Source organism: Muntiacus reevesi, chromosome 7, assembly GCF_963930625.1.
Source record: "Muntiacus reevesi chromosome 7, mMunRee1.1, whole genome shotgun sequence".
In the NCBI taxonomy this organism is placed as follows: domain Eukaryota; kingdom Metazoa; phylum Chordata; class Mammalia; order Artiodactyla; family Cervidae; genus Muntiacus; species Muntiacus reevesi.
In genome coordinates this window covers 65,969,054-65,986,339 of record NC_089255.1, presented here as the reverse complement: position 1 = coordinate 65,986,339, position 17,286 = coordinate 65,969,054, and the positions used below count along the sequence as shown (strand labels likewise).

At 46.6% G+C, this 17,286-nt stretch overlaps 1 protein-coding gene across 1 annotated transcript in view; it reads right to left on the bottom strand.

The window, feature by feature from the left end:
• Positions 1-15,085, bottom strand: part of PELI2 (pellino E3 ubiquitin protein ligase family member 2) — a 185,017-nt gene extending 169,932 nt beyond the window's left edge. Inside the window, exon 1 of the mRNA XM_065941457.1 lies at positions 14,671-15,085. Within this exon, the coding sequence (XP_065797529.1) occupies positions 14,671-14,747 (77 nt within the window). The 5' untranslated portion in view covers positions 14,748-15,085. The remainder of the gene's footprint in view (positions 1-14,670) is intronic.
• Positions 15,086-17,286: the final 2,201 nt, after the last annotated feature.

Below are 17,286 nucleotides of genomic sequence, written 5' to 3'. Positions count from 1 at the left end.
TGTTTCTTGTGTAGAATTCCGTATACTTCAAAGGGTCCTTTTCTTTAAGTACCTAATAAACACATTTTCAGAAATCATGCCGTTAGCATACACATTAACCTTTCAGAGATCTTTTAAAGCCTTCAAACAGTGGCTACAATAACCCTGAATAATTCTCCTAGTCCCACATATCCTGTTAGAACAGAGACCTAAGAAATCACATGGCAATTCTGATTCTGCAAACCCACCTCAAAAAAAAAAAGAATTTGTGTTAAATAATCTGTTAATCAATATCTACTCTTTTTTAAAATATATACATTTGGCTTACTTTAAATGTCTAACATTAATAAAATTCTCTTAAAATCAGAGTCAGTTAACACTTCAAAAAACAGCCCATAAACCGAAGTACATAAAATATTCTTGTGCAGAGACAATATTAAAAGTGAATGTGCAAAAAGTGAAAATAACATTAGCATCATGGATGATTTGTCTTCCTTCTTCCAAAATTGTCATTAATATTCTCTATACATCAACATACAGCTTTTTAAAATTAATTCCATATTACCTGAATATAAATGGTCTGCCTCAAAAAAAAATCCATTTACAAATTCATCAGTGGAGAAATGTTAAATGATTAGTATTAATGAACAGTGTTAACCTCTAAAAGTTACAGGAATCGGACACAAACTTAAAACTGGCTTAACACTGGGAGAAATTGGGGTGAAATAACTACACAAGCCAAATTGAAGAGTACGTGATTTACGGTAACTAACATGGTGAGTAGTCAAGTGGATTTTTTAAAAACCCAATTAGATCAGAGAAAGATGCATTTCAGCTGAGTAAAGGGCCACAGGAGAGCCTTTCTCCTGAGGGAATGCAAGCTCTATTGTCTGAATCTAATCTGAACGGAGGCAGCAGGAAAAACAGGGGCAGGCATCCTCTGACCCTTTCAAGGCCCTGAAGGAGAGGAACATAAGGCAAGTGTAAGAGGACAAGCCGTCACTGTGAGGAGGGGCCGGCTCCCCACGGAGCTGTCGCCCATACCATTGTGTACCCCAGCCAGGCTGGTCCAGAGGGGAATCGCCTGCCCTTCTACTGTCATAATCACAACTTCAGAATCTAATGCCAAACGTGAAGCATTCCACCCTTCAGATCGTAAACAAAAGGTATTACCAATAATGACATGAGATGTACAGGCTTCGAGAAGTCCAATATGGGCAAGCCTTAGAATCTGAGACCCGGATTCAAATTCCTGAGCTTCCAATCCTTGACTGTTAATAACTGCGCAGGATCCTAGGTGAAGCTCAATCTCCAGGCATCTCTGCTTCCCCATTTCTCCAAGGGTGGTGACATCAACTCCTCTGAGGGCTCAGGCAACTCAGCAACTGGCTGGCCGCAGGGACTGGGGCGCCCTAACAGGCATCTCACACTGTGCAAGGGACCTGGAGTGCTGCCCCCTGCAGTCAGAAGATGGTACAGCAGCTGAGAGACGGCAGGAAACCAAAAGCCCTGCTGGGACCCCCATACTCCCTACAGAAAGAAAAGCCACTCCACTGAGCCGCCCCTGAAGATAGGGTGAAGGGGAGAACTTCTCCTCCTCCAGAGGGTCCCCTCGGAGCAAAAGAAGCCAGCAGGCTCACCACCCTGGCTGATTTCCCAGCATACTCAGAGGAGCAGTGCTATTTCTTATCCAACATGGAGGCTGAATGCTTAATCATCAGGGACAGGATTTCTCAACTAGTAAACCCAAAACAGGAGCTTTGACAGTCATGGGAGGTGAAGGTGGTGGGTAGGAGGAGGACACACAAATTATTAAGGTGATGAAGATTTGTGTCTCTTCTCTCCCCTCTGGGGAAAACATGAGTTGTACTATTGTTTAATATTTAAAACAGTAGTACATGGGCAGACAACTATTATAAGACAATAATTCAATCGAAGGGCATTCTAGTGTGTAAACCACTCAAGTTTCGCCCTTGTGTAGTTTATTACATTATCAGAACCTCCTGATTTAATTACTTCCCTGCAGAGCGTCCAAGTCTCTGCTTTTCACCCATACAACATCTAACACTGCTCATCAAGAGGCTATATTTGTCCTTCAGTATTTTACTATCTGATATGTTAGGATGTCTATTTTTTGTTAAGGGTATTTTTTTTGAGAAATCCTGGGTCACGTGCACCTCACATCTATAATGGAAGAGGCTTAACTGCCCTCACAGGAAGGTTGAAACTGAACAGCATAAAGCCACACCAGCTTCCAGAAGGGTCTAAGTCAACAGTTTCATCCAAGTCTTAATTGGCATCTGGTCGAAGTTAACACACTTAGAATAAGCAATTAAAAGGCACCACACCTTTCCTGGCCTGCTGTAGACCCTTTGCTTTTCAGATTAGCTAAGCCAGTGCTGCTGCTGTAACCAGTTGGACTGAGGTCCATCAGGGAGGCAATGGAGGGAATGTGGAGGGTCTTCCCCTTAATCAGGACTAACAGGAAGATCAAGAAACAGAAAGGGAAAAAAATCAATACACAGGGACATGAGAATCCAGGCAAATGCAGACAGGAGAAGGGCTTGAAGCCCCCTTTCCAAGCTGTAAACAAAATACAAATGTGAGCCTAAGTCATCACAGACAATGGCAAAAGAAGAAAGATTTCACCTGCCCAGGCTTAATCTGCTTAAAGTTCCTCTTTCCTGATGGACGCTAAGCTCCAAGAAGGCAGGGACCACTGTTATCACCCCCTGTATCCCCAGCGTGAGAAGATGCCAGCCAGTTGATGATCCTCCAACACTACCTCCTTCCCCAAGGACTTCAATCTCCAGGCAAATCCTTCAAGGTTCCTAAACCCTCACACCGTTACTATCATTGCTTTATAAAAATCCAGGCCAACTTTCAAAACTCTGCTCAAAGGCTGCCTTTTCCAGGATTTTTTTTCCCAGTTTCCCAGCAATTCCCAGCAATTCAGTTTGATCTTCACCCTGTGGAAAGAATCAGGCTTCACAGTAATACAAACCTACCTTCCAAATGTGCCCTGCCACTGATAAGGTGAGTTACCTGAACAGAAGCCTCATTTTCCAAATAATGCAATCTAACTCCTGGGACTGATTAAGAAAAACACAAAAGAATCTTGCACGCAGCACACCTGAAATAACGGCTCCCTCCATCCATCTCTCCTCGACACCACATGTAGTTTGCTGCTTAGTTATTTGTCTTGCCCTTAGGTTGCAGGCCCCTGGAGGGCATTTCCTTATGTGGGTTCCTAAACGTTAGATCATCAGCATCGCCAAAACAGCAACCATAACAGCATCACCTCACACGAACTGAGTGGGTAATGTTTACTGCATACGCTTAGATACTGCCAAGTTTATAGTATGCACAGTGAATTTCACATTTAATTCAATATATCCATACATGTGCAATAAAATATAACTACCTATACATTTGTACAAGTTTTAGTGTAGTTTTAGTATAGTTTTTATTTTTCTTCTTTTTTTTTTTTAGTATTTATTTATTTGGCTACGTCAGGTCTGAGCTGTGGCATTAGGGGTCTTCCTTGCTTCATGCGCACTCTTTCGTTGCAGTCCACAGATTCTCTAGCTGTGGCACTTGGGCTTAGTCGCTCGGCCGTATGTGGGATCTTCGTTCGCCTATCAGGGATTGAACCCACGTCCCCTACATCGGGCAGATCCTTAACCAATGGACCATCAGGGAAGTCCCTTTAGTGTAGTTTTAAGCTTTACTATCTACAAAATTATAAAAGCTACAAAATACACCATTTGGGCATTTACTTAAATTTCTTTTACACTTAGTTGATAAATTTTAAATGCAAAAGTTTTCATTTTATATTATCAGTACTTCTGATTACAGATGACAAATGTTGAAACTTTTTAAACAGAATTTGGGGTATTTTAAGATATTCCATTCATTTCAGCTACTACAGGAATCCTTTTCCTCTTTTTATGTCAACCTGCTTGCTCACCTGGAAGGCAGTCACTTGCAGAGCCTGTGCCTATAGTTCTCTCCAGCCTGAGGACAGTGTTCATGGCTGGCAGCTCGGCAGTCACACTGTCTGCTTCTGAAGGCAGAACACTGCACCATGCCAAGCCACCTCCTGACGCTGCTTGCCCCCTAGCCAGCACACAACCCACGGGGAAAGAGACCCAGGAACGAGACTTCCTTTGTACCACTGACAGTCACAGGTACAGCTCATACAAATGAACTCTTCATTGCCCTGCACCTGTAGGATGTTAGTATAGATGACCTCCCCACCTCCTCAAATCTCTGCTAGTTCTGTTATTTCATTTGGGTGGCCTTTAAAAGCCTGAAAGTCCATCATCCACGAGCTGTCCTGGGGTTAAAGCTGCTTACGCTCCAATCTTCCAGAAGCATGGTTTTCAGCTCTGCTGGGTCATTCTTCAACTGCCTGCTCTCAAAGAATTTCAGGAGATAATATTGATTACGGAGATTAATGAACGTAGAGAGACTCACAGATGACTTACACATAATAAACTTATTCCACAAATGCTTTTGTTAGCTAAGCTTTTCAGGCCATACAGTACTTAATGTTTGGAATAACTCATCTAAAAGGCTGAAATTGTGCTTATTAAAATAATCAATAACCTGAAGGAAACAAAAACTCAGTGAATTAATTCCCATTAGTCTGTCAGATGTGACAACTGAACCACATGCCAGTGTAATACTGTGGTGTTTCAGCTGTCTACTGCCGTGTAACAAACCACCCCCAAACACAACGGCTTCTAAGGACAACCAGCACTTGGAACTCATTGATTTGGCAGAATGAGAAGGAAATTGCTCATCTTTGCTCCATGTGGTGTGGCCTGGGCAGCTTGATGGGCCCAAGGAGCCAAGATGGCTTTGCTCAAGGTCAGTTGCCTCAGTAGAGCGGTTTGAGTGGCTGGGGGCTGGCCAGGCCTCTCTCCTTTTGTAATCCTGCCAGGGCCATCCTCTCCAGCAGGGCAGTCAAGACTTCTTTACATGGCAGCTGCCTTCTAAGAAGGTGCTGTAGACTGAATTTATATGTTGAAGTCCTCAGCCTCAGTACATTTCAGAATGTGAATGTATTAGGAGACAAGGTCTTTAAAGAGGTGTGTGCAAGCGTGCTAAGTTGCTTCAGTCGTGTCCAACTTTTTGTGACCCCGGACTGGAGTCCACCAGGCTCTGCTGTCCATGGGATTCTCTGGGCAAGAACACTGGAATGGGTTGCCATGCCCTTCTTCAGGGGATCTTCCCAAACCAAGGATCGAACCCACGTCTCCTGCACCGCAGGCAGATTTTTTTTACCACTGAGGCACTGGGGAAGCCCCTTTAAAGAGATTAAAATCAAGGTTAAGTTAGGTCACGTAAGTGGGCCCTAATCCAACATGACCGGTGTCCTTATATGAGGGGCGGGGCCACCAAGGATGGGCACCCACCCAAGAAAAAGCCACATGAGGACACAGCAGGAGACAGTAATCTGCAAGCCACGGAGGGAGGCCTCGGGAGAAACCTGAGAAAGCCTGCTGACACCTTATCTTGGACTTCCAGCTTGCAGAACTATGAGCAAGTAAGTTTCTGCTGTTCAAGCCACCCAGCCTATGGTGTTTTGTTATATAGCAGCCTGGCAGATTAGTATAGAGAACAAAAACGGAGGCTAGAACACCCCTTAAGGGAGCCTCCAAAAGTCACAGACCTCCGTCACAAAGATGGTTCAGAGCAAATCACAAAACCAGCCCAGATGCAGGGGGAGGGGAGTCACCGCCTCAGAGAGGTCCAGCATGCAGGCCTGATTTGCAGATGCTTAGGGAAAAACATGGGGCTAAGTGAAAACCCCAAGTTCTCTTAGCTGATCTCCAACTGGTTGCAAGTCCGACTGGGAAAGTCGGGTCATGTCCACCTCAACACAAGGCCTTTAGATACAGTTCTTTCACTGAATGGTTTACAGAGTCAAACAACTGAATGCTTATTATGTGGAAATAGTTCAAGAATGCCAAAACCCTGTTGAGAAGCATACATTGCTGACACACACAGTACAGTCCTCTGTTCTCTCCAGTAGCTCTCCTGCATACCTTAGACAAACAGCTATGGAGCAAAACGACAGATTCCATTCTGCATTCTATCCAAGAGCATGTTATAATAAAAGCACCCAAACTCTAATGCAGTCTCACATACCACAGCAAGGACCCAGTCTGTAAGTTTCTGGGGATCTGGCAAGAAGCACACTTCTTTGTGTTTGTGGACCTTGCACAAAAAGGGCCGGATTTCCTCAAGGTAATCAGTTCATCAATCAAGCGCTCCAGAAATCCCTCCTTGCGCACCCATCACAAGCTCTGAAGACAGATAGAGGCCCCACAACCCTGCAGCAGGAGGCACAAGAAGGCCAGGTACAGACTGAAGGGGGGGGGGGCGGGGAGGTGGGCTTTGAAGGCGCCTAGAAGGTGCTTGGTACTAGTAAACAGGCGTTCCACACCAACAGCCTGGAAGGCAAACACACAACTGCCTGCTTGGGTTGGATTCTGCTAAACCAGGACTAATTAGAATAGGAGCACAAGGCTAGAGGCTCTTATTCTAAACACAGAGCAAAAAGGCAGGGTATGAATGGAGTTAAGCATTTCCAAGTGAGAAGCATTATGCAGGCTGGACATAAAACCTCAATCAAGAATGACTTGCAGTACTCTTAAATCTACTGCTGAAAATACCCTCAATGCATACTTATTAGGTCTGTCATCCAGGAGGAGGCATGCACCCCAGCCATCGTTAGCCCGCAGTAATGACCGCGGCCTTTCAGCCCCACCCCCGTGCACCGCAGCGCAGCTCCAGCAGCTGGTGGACCGGGAACAGATGGCCTGCTTCCCTTCCAGGCAGAACGTTCTGCAGGTGATAGAATGACTGCTAGGTGACTAACAAAAAGAAAAAGTTGAAACAGGAGTATCTGATGTCAGTAAAGTACATGTTTAGTATTGCAGGGAGCCTTTAACTTGGGCCCTTCAGGTGGGGAGGGCTGTTTACAAAACTGCAGCTGTGTTCGGGAATTTGCATCCCTTCCCAAGCGAGGAAATGGTCCCTGAGCCCCAGAGATGAGGCTGAGTTGAGCAAGACGCTGCAGTGTGCCAGAGAAATGCCACCTCCCATGCACCTGAAAAGGTGTACCTCGTACCCTAAGGGGGGGAACCCTGTCCTCTAGGAGGGAAGAGCAAATCAAATCATCTCAAGGAGCCCTAGAGAATGCAATTACCACCCTGAGCATGCAACACTGATAGACTACTCGGAATCCTTTGGCCCATAAGAGTGGAACCCATCCAGCATGGCTTAGACAGGGCTGAAAGTAAAGAAAAAACTGGAAAAAGGTGGGAGCTCTCAGAGGACACAGAATTACTTTCTGAGAAATGTTTCCCCTGATTTGTGTATCTTCTAGGGCCCCACCACCTTATCCCTTGCACTTGACCCAACTAGCCCCCCCTGCCCTGCCACCCAAGCACTCTCTTGCCCCGTGTCCTGCATCAGATTTCCCGGGGCCCTCTCTAAATTAAAGCTGTATCTCCCAAGGTGCTGGCTCGTCTGCACCGCCTACCTCTTGCACTGAAAGCTGAGCTCCCTGCAGGGCAGCCCAGTGCCCAGGGCAGAGCGGGCTCCTCGGTCAGTATTCCTGAGTCAGTGAATGAGTGGCAGCCCACTCACAACCCGGGACAGTGGTGTGACTGGACGTCTTGAGGGACAGGAATGAGATCCTGGCTCCCACACGCCCTGGTGCCTCTCGGCCTGAGCTTCTCCTTCCACCCCCTCGCTGCTGCAGCCCGTTCTGCAGAAGTGCCTTCTCTGCTCCCAGTTTCCGAGCTGACAGTCCAGCTACTGAATCCCATCCCATAGGATAAAGCCCCAAATTCTGCCGGGCTTGTCCTCCCACCCTCCTGGCCCACATGATTCATTTCAACCACTCTCTTCCAGCCATTTGGGACTTTTCTCCATTCCTCAAAGGAGCATGTGTGCTCATCTTTGGATCTTAGGATACTGTGGTCCGTCCTCCTAGAGCAATTGTTCCCTCTAACCTCCACCTGGCTACCCTCTTCTTGTCCCGGCACACGGTTAGGTGATCCATCGTGCTCCCCCATCACGGCCTATGCTCAGAGATGATACCTGTCTTGTTCACTGCATCCCTTAGTGCCAAGGACAGCATCTGACGTGTAGCAGATGCTCAAATATTGGTGGAATAAATAAATGAACTGTATATTTGTAATAGCTGTTCCCTAAAGGGTTGTGACAAGAATAAGACAGTAATTCACATGTCCGCCTTGCCTAGCTATATCCCCCGTGCCTGGAAGCATACAATCCCTTTAAATATTTGTTGAATGAATAAATTCCTGGCTTGCCTGATGTAACTCCACCCCTTTCTCTCCCACTTGGGGGAACACAGCAGAATGCAAGTAGGTAAAGTCACATTATTACCGAGACATCTTGGAATCATCTGAAAGATCCACACTTTATTATGTGTCATAAATTACTGGCCACATACCTCAAAACTGATCATCACATGGAAGGTGGCTGAGACAGTGGTTGAGAACAGCTGATTTAGACAAAGCTAAGAACTATGAAGCACTTTTTGCTCTCCTTATTTTTATTCTCCAGAAGATGAAGGTAATAGTAAGCTCAATAAGAACTGTTAACAGAATCATTCTTACCTTCCATTTTCTTCTTATAAAATAGATTCTGCTCACCCTAGGAGAAACCCTTAGTTAAATGAGATGTTGTTGCAAATTCTTGTTCAGTTATTTTACTCCCACATCAACAAGCTCCATCAAGGGCTACTGTCTCCGTTCCAAAGCCAATCCATGTCTCCATGTTGCTGATTCCTGTGTAGCAGACACAAAACCTCTGCCTCAACATGACAAGGCTGGTCTCCTTCAAATATGACAACTGACATGTTTTCAGTTTTTTGGTCTTTTCTGTACACATGTTTCATCCTTTTTCCAATTTTACCAATATGTGTTGGTAAAGCTGCTGGAGGGCTTCCCAGGAGACGCTAGTGGTAAAGAACCCACCTGCCAGTGCAGGAGACTTAAGAGACGTGGGTTCGATCCCTGGGTCGGGAAGATTCCCTGGAAAAGGCCATGGCAACCCACTTCAGTAGTCTTGCCTGGAGAATCTCATAGACAGAGGAAACTGGCGGGCTACAGTCCATAGGGTCACACAGAGTCAGACAGGACTGAAGCGACTTAGCATGCACACATGCAAAGTTACTAAAACCTGAAGCAAGCTGGTTTTGCTTTTGTTTACCTAAAGCACCCCCAAATACGGACCACCTGATGAAATACAACTGAAAATGAAAAGTCCCAATGAAGGTTTCAGGCTTGGTGTGTTAAAGACAGAAACAAATAAATCTGAGAGACCCAGACAAGAAACCACACAGACAGCCACATACTCCAAACAAGGCTAAAGTTAGTAAAGGAAAATATAGCAGCTCAAAGCCAGTCACATCACAACCCTTTATAGCCTACAGAAGTAGACACTCCATCCACACAAACAGATCTGTGCTCTTCAGATCACCCCAAACACTGAGAGATAGCAAAGATTTTCTTTTGTTTTGCTTTGTTTTTAAGTTCAAAGACCTTTCAGTCTATAAAGGATACTGGTGTTTGATGTTTAGGCCCAAATTAGAGAGGAAGACAAGAAAAGGAAAAGTGTTAGGATGTATTTTAAGGTTTCTTATTACTACGAAGGGGAGGGGCCAAGGCACAGTGCCAAGGTTAAGATAAAACTAGCATCTAGAAATTGGAGCTGCTTGTTTCAAAAAATAAAGACATAAACTCTCCCAGCAACAGCCCTCTTTGTCTTACCTGATAAAATGCTGCGCAATCCAAAGGGAAAACCACACATACCCCCTGATCTTCAGCCTTTTGTAGATCTTGAGCAGTTTCAACTACAACATGCTATTTTTGAGTCATATCTGCAGAAATTCTTAATCTTTTTTTGTGCAAAGGATCCTTCTGGCAGTCTTTAAAGTATACTGAGCCCTTTGCAGAAAAATAATTTTACATGTATAAAATATAATACAAAGGCTTAAAAATGAAGTCAATCATACTTGGTTATCAAAGATAAGTTGTGATACAATAATGTGTGTATTTCTGGACTAATGTATTAAATAGCAAATCCAGCAGCAGGTCTATTTGTTGCCTATACACATAATGGAGTAAAATATTAAATCTCAGTTTGAATCCAGTAAAAGTAAAGATATATTTTCCCACCATCCCAGTTCAAGGGCTCCCTGGATTCCATTTGTGAACTCTAGGTTAAAAACCTTCGGTTGAGAGATCCAGTAAAAATACATTTTGTGAAGCACAACTGAAAAAGAAAGGTTTGCAAAAGGCATTATCCATTCAGCAGGGAGGAGAGGGGAACTAAGAGTAAAGCAATATGTTTCCAAAAATCATGATGGGCCATTAGTCAGCAAGAGAACTGCATGCTTCAAATTGAATCCAGAAAGAGATTCCGCTTCCCTCATGCAAGTTACACAAAAGCTGAAGCTTTGGGGAACTGATAGCACTGCTGGAATCTGCCCTGAAGTGGGGACCTGTGACCCGGCAGTGCAGTGATCCAGCTCAACTATGAACTTGAACAAACCTCCTTCCTTCTGGGAGTCTCACTTTCCTCATCAGTAAAATTAAAGAGTGAAGTATGGACCATGGCCTCTTAGGGCCCTTTCAGTTCTAAAATTTCATCATCAGATTATCTCTTCCTTGTGCTGGTTATTTTAGCCTACTGAGCTTAATTTTGAAACATCACTGCCCTCCTAAAACCTGGAACAGAAAGTTTTATCAAATTTTGAACACCCTCATGTACAATCTACCACCAATGTGTCAGATATATGTATACCATTACAACTTTTAAAAATGCCTATTTTGCACATACCAACTTCCGAAAAAGTAATCACAGAATCGACCTTTTCCAGTATTAAACCACAGTTCCCATTCAAATTCTAGCACCACCACCTTAGGAATACACAAAATCAATGAATGCTAAACTACTGCGATTATGTTAACTATGTTTTCCACATTTGAGCCACTGACCAACATTACAGGATATAAACCAGAAAGGTTCTTGACAACTACCTAATGCAATCATATTTCATTATTGCTAAAGAAACAGGAAGAAAGTGAGGGTTGGGTGCATGTACTCAGTCATGTCCCATTCTTTGTGACCCAATGGACTGTAGCCCACCAGGCTCCTCTATCCATGTAACTTTCCAGGCAAGAATACTGGAGCGGGTTTCCTACTCCGGAGGATCTTCCTGCCCCAAACAGCCTCTGCAGCACCTCCTGCATTGGCAGGCAGATTCTTTAGCACTGGGCCAACTGGGAAGCCAGAGAGTGAAGGACTAAGCCACTACTACAAAGCCAGTGGGCAAGAAAGGAGAAATTCAGTCCAGGTCTCCTGAATGCTGGTTCATACTCTTACCAACAAACTGCATCGAACTACCTCTCAAATCTTCACACACTTTCCCAAGTTTAACATTTTAGCCAGGTTTAAAATGAACAGCAAAAAAGACCTGACAGGTAGATAGTCATTTCTCTATCTTTCATTGCGTAATAGACACAGCAAAAAGTTGTGGCTCTTGATGCATTCACTGGCTGGAATCATGAAAAAATTAAACTCTACCAAGTTGCTAAGAAAATGATGACCCTACTAAAATCCTAACTGGGATTCTCTTAACATTGTGTAATGCATGAAAAGACACAGAAGTATTTGTGTATGAATATAGACATATACGTATATAGCTCCTCAATCTGCACTCCAGGATTTCTTAGCAACATTTTACTACAGAATTTAGGAGAGAAAAAAAAGGGCAATCACACAATTTTTTTTAATGAAAAATGCACTGTATAAGCAAAAAGCTTTTTATGAATACTAATATGGGGCATTTTTAGATTTCAAGATTAATTTCATCAATAAAAAAAGCTACCAGAAACTCTGACATTATGTTATAGATGATCAGACATGCAACAATGATAATAATTTTTATTTGATCATCACTAGTGATTTAAGAGGGAGGGTGCTACCTCAAGTCCTAAGGGTAGGATAAAGATTAATAAGGGTTGCCTTAGAGTCTACCTACCTTTTCACTATTTCCCCACATTCTTCAGTGTGTTCAATATTGTTAGAGAGTCAGAGAACTACTCTCAAAAATAGAAAATGGCCCCAATTCTTCTCACGTATTGAAAAACCAAACTTAGCATCTTCTCAGAGCCTGGTCTCAACTTACCTTTCACCTCCTCAGAGAAACCTTCCCTGCCTTCCCAGCTAAAGAAGGCAAGACCTGCCTATTGCAGACGTCTCCTAAGCTAACCCATTTCTGTTGAGAACTTGGCAGCGCCCGAAACTGCCATTTATTATTCATTTGTTTACATGTTTCCTTCTGGTTATATCTGCCACTCCACACTACAGTGATATAGCCCCCTGTGCACTTCTGGATCCTCCACGCCTAAACAGTGCTGGCACATATTAGGTGCACACAAACTGCTGAGTGGCCTAAAATATTAATATCAGTGTTAACTCTGTCATGGACTTCCCTTGTAGCTCAGTCTGTAAAGAGTCTGCCTGCAGTGCAGGAGACCTGGGTTTGATCCCTGGGGTGGGAAGATCCCCTGGAGAAGGAAATGGTAACCCACTCCAGTATCCTTGCCTGGAAAATCTCATGGACAGAGGAGCCTGGTGGGCTGCAGTTCATGGGGTTGCAAAGAGTCCCGCACTACTGAGCAACTAACACATAATTCCATCATACTAAGTGTCTCCTGGAAAAACCTTTGTAAATAACAGAGCACATGCAGCCGGCAAAGTATTTACATAGCCTGCTTTAGTATAAGCCTGATCGGAGGACAATTCAGGGGAACAATCCTTTTTGGCGTTTTGGAATGTCCTGCACTTCCAGCTATGAACACAAACCCTCTCCAGACCCACTCACACCCTGCTTTCATGAAACATCTCAACGACTATTTCCTCAAAAGGAAATAATGAGATAAAGTCCTGGCCTAAGTTAATCTTTCATGTCAGGTTCACAATGTTAAACATACTTTGAAGCCAGCCACACAAACAAAACCAAACTGCACAAAATTAGGCTGGGCTGAGGTTACATAAGACAAGCTAAACTCTAGCTTTTTGCCTGCCAGTCCTCTCTCCTTCCACTGAATCTTGATGTTTGGCTTTTAAGTGCAATTAGATGCAGATGAGAAAAATGCTTATGTGCAGACAGCTTCCAAATAGGTAAATGAGCTTTCCAATGATACTCCGCCTAACACTGTAGCTACAAAGTACACCAAACTGGGCAACTTTGAGCTGGGCTGTGTCTGGAAGCTTCTCTTAAAAATTCGTCGCTTTAAAATTATCTTCAAGTCGGCACTTACTTCAAGGTAATCAGTTATCAAAACACATTTTTCAGAGTGCCCTGAGTTTTTCCATACCCATGACTCTTCACATGAGTGCTAAGCCTACCTTTCAGCACCCGTAATGTTCAGAACACAAGTCTTGCAAGAGAGGAGGACAAAAGCGCGGGTTTCCGAGAGTGGCAGATCCAAAGGAAAAAATAATCCTTTCTCTTTTCTTTTCCAAGGCTAAACCCAAATTGCTCCTTCTCCCGAATTTACCGCACTTCCCCCACCCCATTCTGCTCCCCTTTCACTGCCCACTTTATCCTGCTTTAATCCCAGCGAAGCCTCTCTCTAGGCTTATTAAGGGTAAACAATAGAAATGTCACAAGGAAACTCAGGAAGTAGATGAAGTCTCTAATTGCTGCCGTTTAAAGATTGTAGATAATTACTATCTTCAGAATGTGGTTTTCACAAGCCGAGAGGGAGCAGAGGCTGGCGAGCTCCCCGCCGTTGGGAGGACATCTGCGAGGCCGAATCCCAGGACCGAGGGCCAGAGAGGATGCAGCCCCGCGCGCCCCGGAGCCCCGGCGGGCGCAGCGGCTTTCCTGCCCGCTCCACGACACTCCGGGCGGAGAGAGTCGTGGGCCGGCCCGGCCGCCCGGGTCGCAGACAGTTCACTGCCCTCGGGCTGCGGGGCCGCGGCGGTCACCATAACAATATGCAAGGCGCTGCCCGCGGACGCCCCTCGCGCGGATCCCACTGCCCGCAGCGCCGAGCCGCCGGTGCCGCGCCTGGAGTTCCGGGCCCGGGGCTCACAGTAAGCGTGAGCAGAGGGACCCTGGGGGCCTCTCACTTTCGCCACGGTGGCGGGGTGGTCCTCGGACACCGCGAGGTGCCCACGACGGCTGTGCTTCAACCCTGGTCCCTATCCCCGATACCCGGCCCGGGGCACGCGGGGAAGTCGAGCCTCTGCCCCCGCGGTCCTGCAGAGGACTTGGTCCCCGAACGCTACGCCCCGCGGGGCTCCGAGGTCGCCCCAGTCCCCGCCGCTGCCCTCGCCCCGGGCTGACCGCACTCCGCCACTTCCCTCGCCACCGTCCTCGGCGCGGATAGCGCATCCCTGTGCCCGCCGCAGCCCGGCGCGCGCGGATGGGGGCATCCCACCCCCACTCCCGCCGTCCCAGCCCTCCGAGACGCTCCTACCGGCCCAAGCGCCCTACCGATGGCCAGAGAACCCCCAAACCACCCCGACAGCCTTGCTCCGGGATGTGGGTGCACGGCGGCCATCCAGCCCGGAGCGCTTGCTGTCCGCCCCCAACCTCCCCTGGTCGGGGATCCCCGGACTCACCCCAGTACCACCAGCTCCCCGTATTTCACGGGCTCCTTATTGGGGGCGCAGTGCTCCTCCTGGCCGGGGGAAAACATGGAGCCCTGCTCGGCCGCCGCCGCCGCCGCCTCCGCCGCGATCCCCGCCGAGTCCGCGCCGCCGCTACAATCCCATCCCGAGAAGGGAGTGAGCGCGCCGGGGAAGGGCACGGCGGCGAAGGGGGCGCGAGGCGGCCAGTCCCGCGGCTGCTCCGTCGTGGCTGCGTGGCTGCCCTGCCGGGCTCTCTGGAGCTCCGCGCGCCGCGGCTGCCCCGAGCTGGACTCGGCAACAAATGGGACCGGGCAGCAGGGAGACCCACCGCGCCAAGCGCCGCAGCCGCCGCCGCCGCCGCCGCCGCCGAAGCCCGGCGGGAGGGAGGAAAGGAGGGAGCGAGCCGGGGAGGGGCGGGGGCAGCGGGCGGGGGAGGGGCGGGGGCCGGACCGCAGGGCCGCCCCGCCCGCGCGGGCAGGTGGGAGCCGCCCCGCCCTCCGCGGGACGCCCGCAGCCCCCGCCCAGCCGGCGCCCCCTCCCCGGCGCGGGGGGCCGCCCGGGCCCGCTCCCCGCCCCGCTCCCCGCCCCGCTCCGGCCCAGCCGCGGCTCGCCCCCGTGTTATGTAAACATAGAGTAAAAGGGAAAGGAAGTTCTTAAAGGAGCAGCTCTATTTTTTTTCCTCTCGCTTCCTTCCCCAAACTTAAGAGCGCGGGCACCTCAGCCCAGGTCGCCGAGTTGTCCGGCGGCCGAAGGCTGCGCGAGATCCCCGGAAGCACGGCGGTTTAGGTCCCCAAGCCTCAGTTCGTTTCCTCGGGTTAGCTAGCTGTGGATAAAGAACCTGCTCTCCGGACCTGGGAGCATTTGCTTCCCCGGTGTCACCGTGTCGCGGCAAACATTCGGAGGGGTTCCGCACGCGCACCTGGTGCCTCCTCTTCCAAACCCCAGTCCTTTAAAGCTTGAAGAAGTCTAGAAATTTGGAGGCCTTTGCCAATTGGCACTGGATTAGAGGGAGTTTTGAAGGCACTTGGAGCACCCCTCCATTGTGCAGGATGTAGCAACCCGGTCTGTCGTCAGCAGACTTCCACGTGGTTCAAAAAAAAAAGTTGTGTGTGTGTTTTAACCCACACTCTCTCCCCTTTCCCATACCTTCTCTCAACCCCCTAAGCAATTTAAAAGAAAATGATTTCAGTAAACTTTTTAGTGAATATAAAGGTTCCTGTATTATCATAATTTAGCCAACACATTATGTTTGCTTTTTTCTGCGTTTCTAGTTACTAGGCTTTGAAATATTTTCGAGTATAATAGATTTACTGACTGCTGTTTCTCATCATGCAGTATTTTGTTTTACCATTTATTAAGCACTCATATTGGACACTGCATATTATTGTCAGTCACTGCCTCTCAAGATTGTTAAATATTTAAATACACACGGCAAACCCTATGTATAAACAGTGACTGGTTGCCTATGACCCTAAGTAAAGGACTAGGGAAAAAAATTTCATCACAGTTGCGATAACCTTCCATTGTGCTGTTCAGTACCCTTTGTCTAACATTCTCTGATAGGTTATTGCTACAGTGACATGATCTGCAGGAAATTTTACTTCAGTTAGTGACTATTTTTTTTTAATTGGGGCTTTAGAATTAAATTGTTTCAAAGTAACTAAAGCTACACCATTGGTAAATAAAACACACAAAAAAATTTAAACAACTTAACTTCACCTAAGTATAAAAATTCTTTACTTCAACTGCACACAGCTATCCTGCATATTTCCTCTGTAACACATGTGTTACATATGTGTGTATTATTATGAGTTTTAACCAACAATCCTTCACTAAAGGGTTGAATGCTTTCTCATCACTAGTGTCTTGGTGTGACTTTCTGTCTGAATTTCTCTGCCTAATTAATATAGTCTTCATCTATCTACTCTATGCTCCTACTTACTATATAGATGTGTGACTAGCAAAGAACTATCAGAATCATGCTGTGGTTATGAAGTTCCCGGTTATTACAGTACCTGGCTTTGTCATTCTAACTTCTCCAGGCTTGTTCTGTTGCTGCTACTGCTCTCTAGGCTACAATTACCCCCTCTCTTCTTCTCTCTTGGCATGCTGTGCTTTTGTGCATTGCATTACACTGTTCTGGCTCCATTTCCTCCTTGCTGTGCTCTGCATCTGCTCTTAGGAAGATGGAAACAAACATTTATTAACCTCCTACTAAGCTTCAAACACTAGGCTGAGAGTTTCCCATAGGGTGCCAGTCTTTGCAGGACCTCCGTTCTCGCTCTTTGTGAGAATCGAGAGTTTCCCATAGAGCATCTGACTTCCAAAAAGCCATCTCTCTCTTTGCTCTCCCTGCATTTCTTTGAGCTTGTTTAAAGTTCTTCATCAGGTCTATCTTTATCAGAGTTACTTACAGGAAGTGTTGCTTTGGATCTAGTTTTTGTAGCAGTAGAGGCTTTTTATCCTAGGCAACTCAGGGCTGGCAAACCAGTTTGGAGAATCACACCGGAAAACCTCAGGAATGCATACAGGGACCAGGAATGGAAATCCAAATGAGCAAAAGGGCCGAGTGAGGACTGTGGCAAATTAGTGCCATTGCAGAGGGCT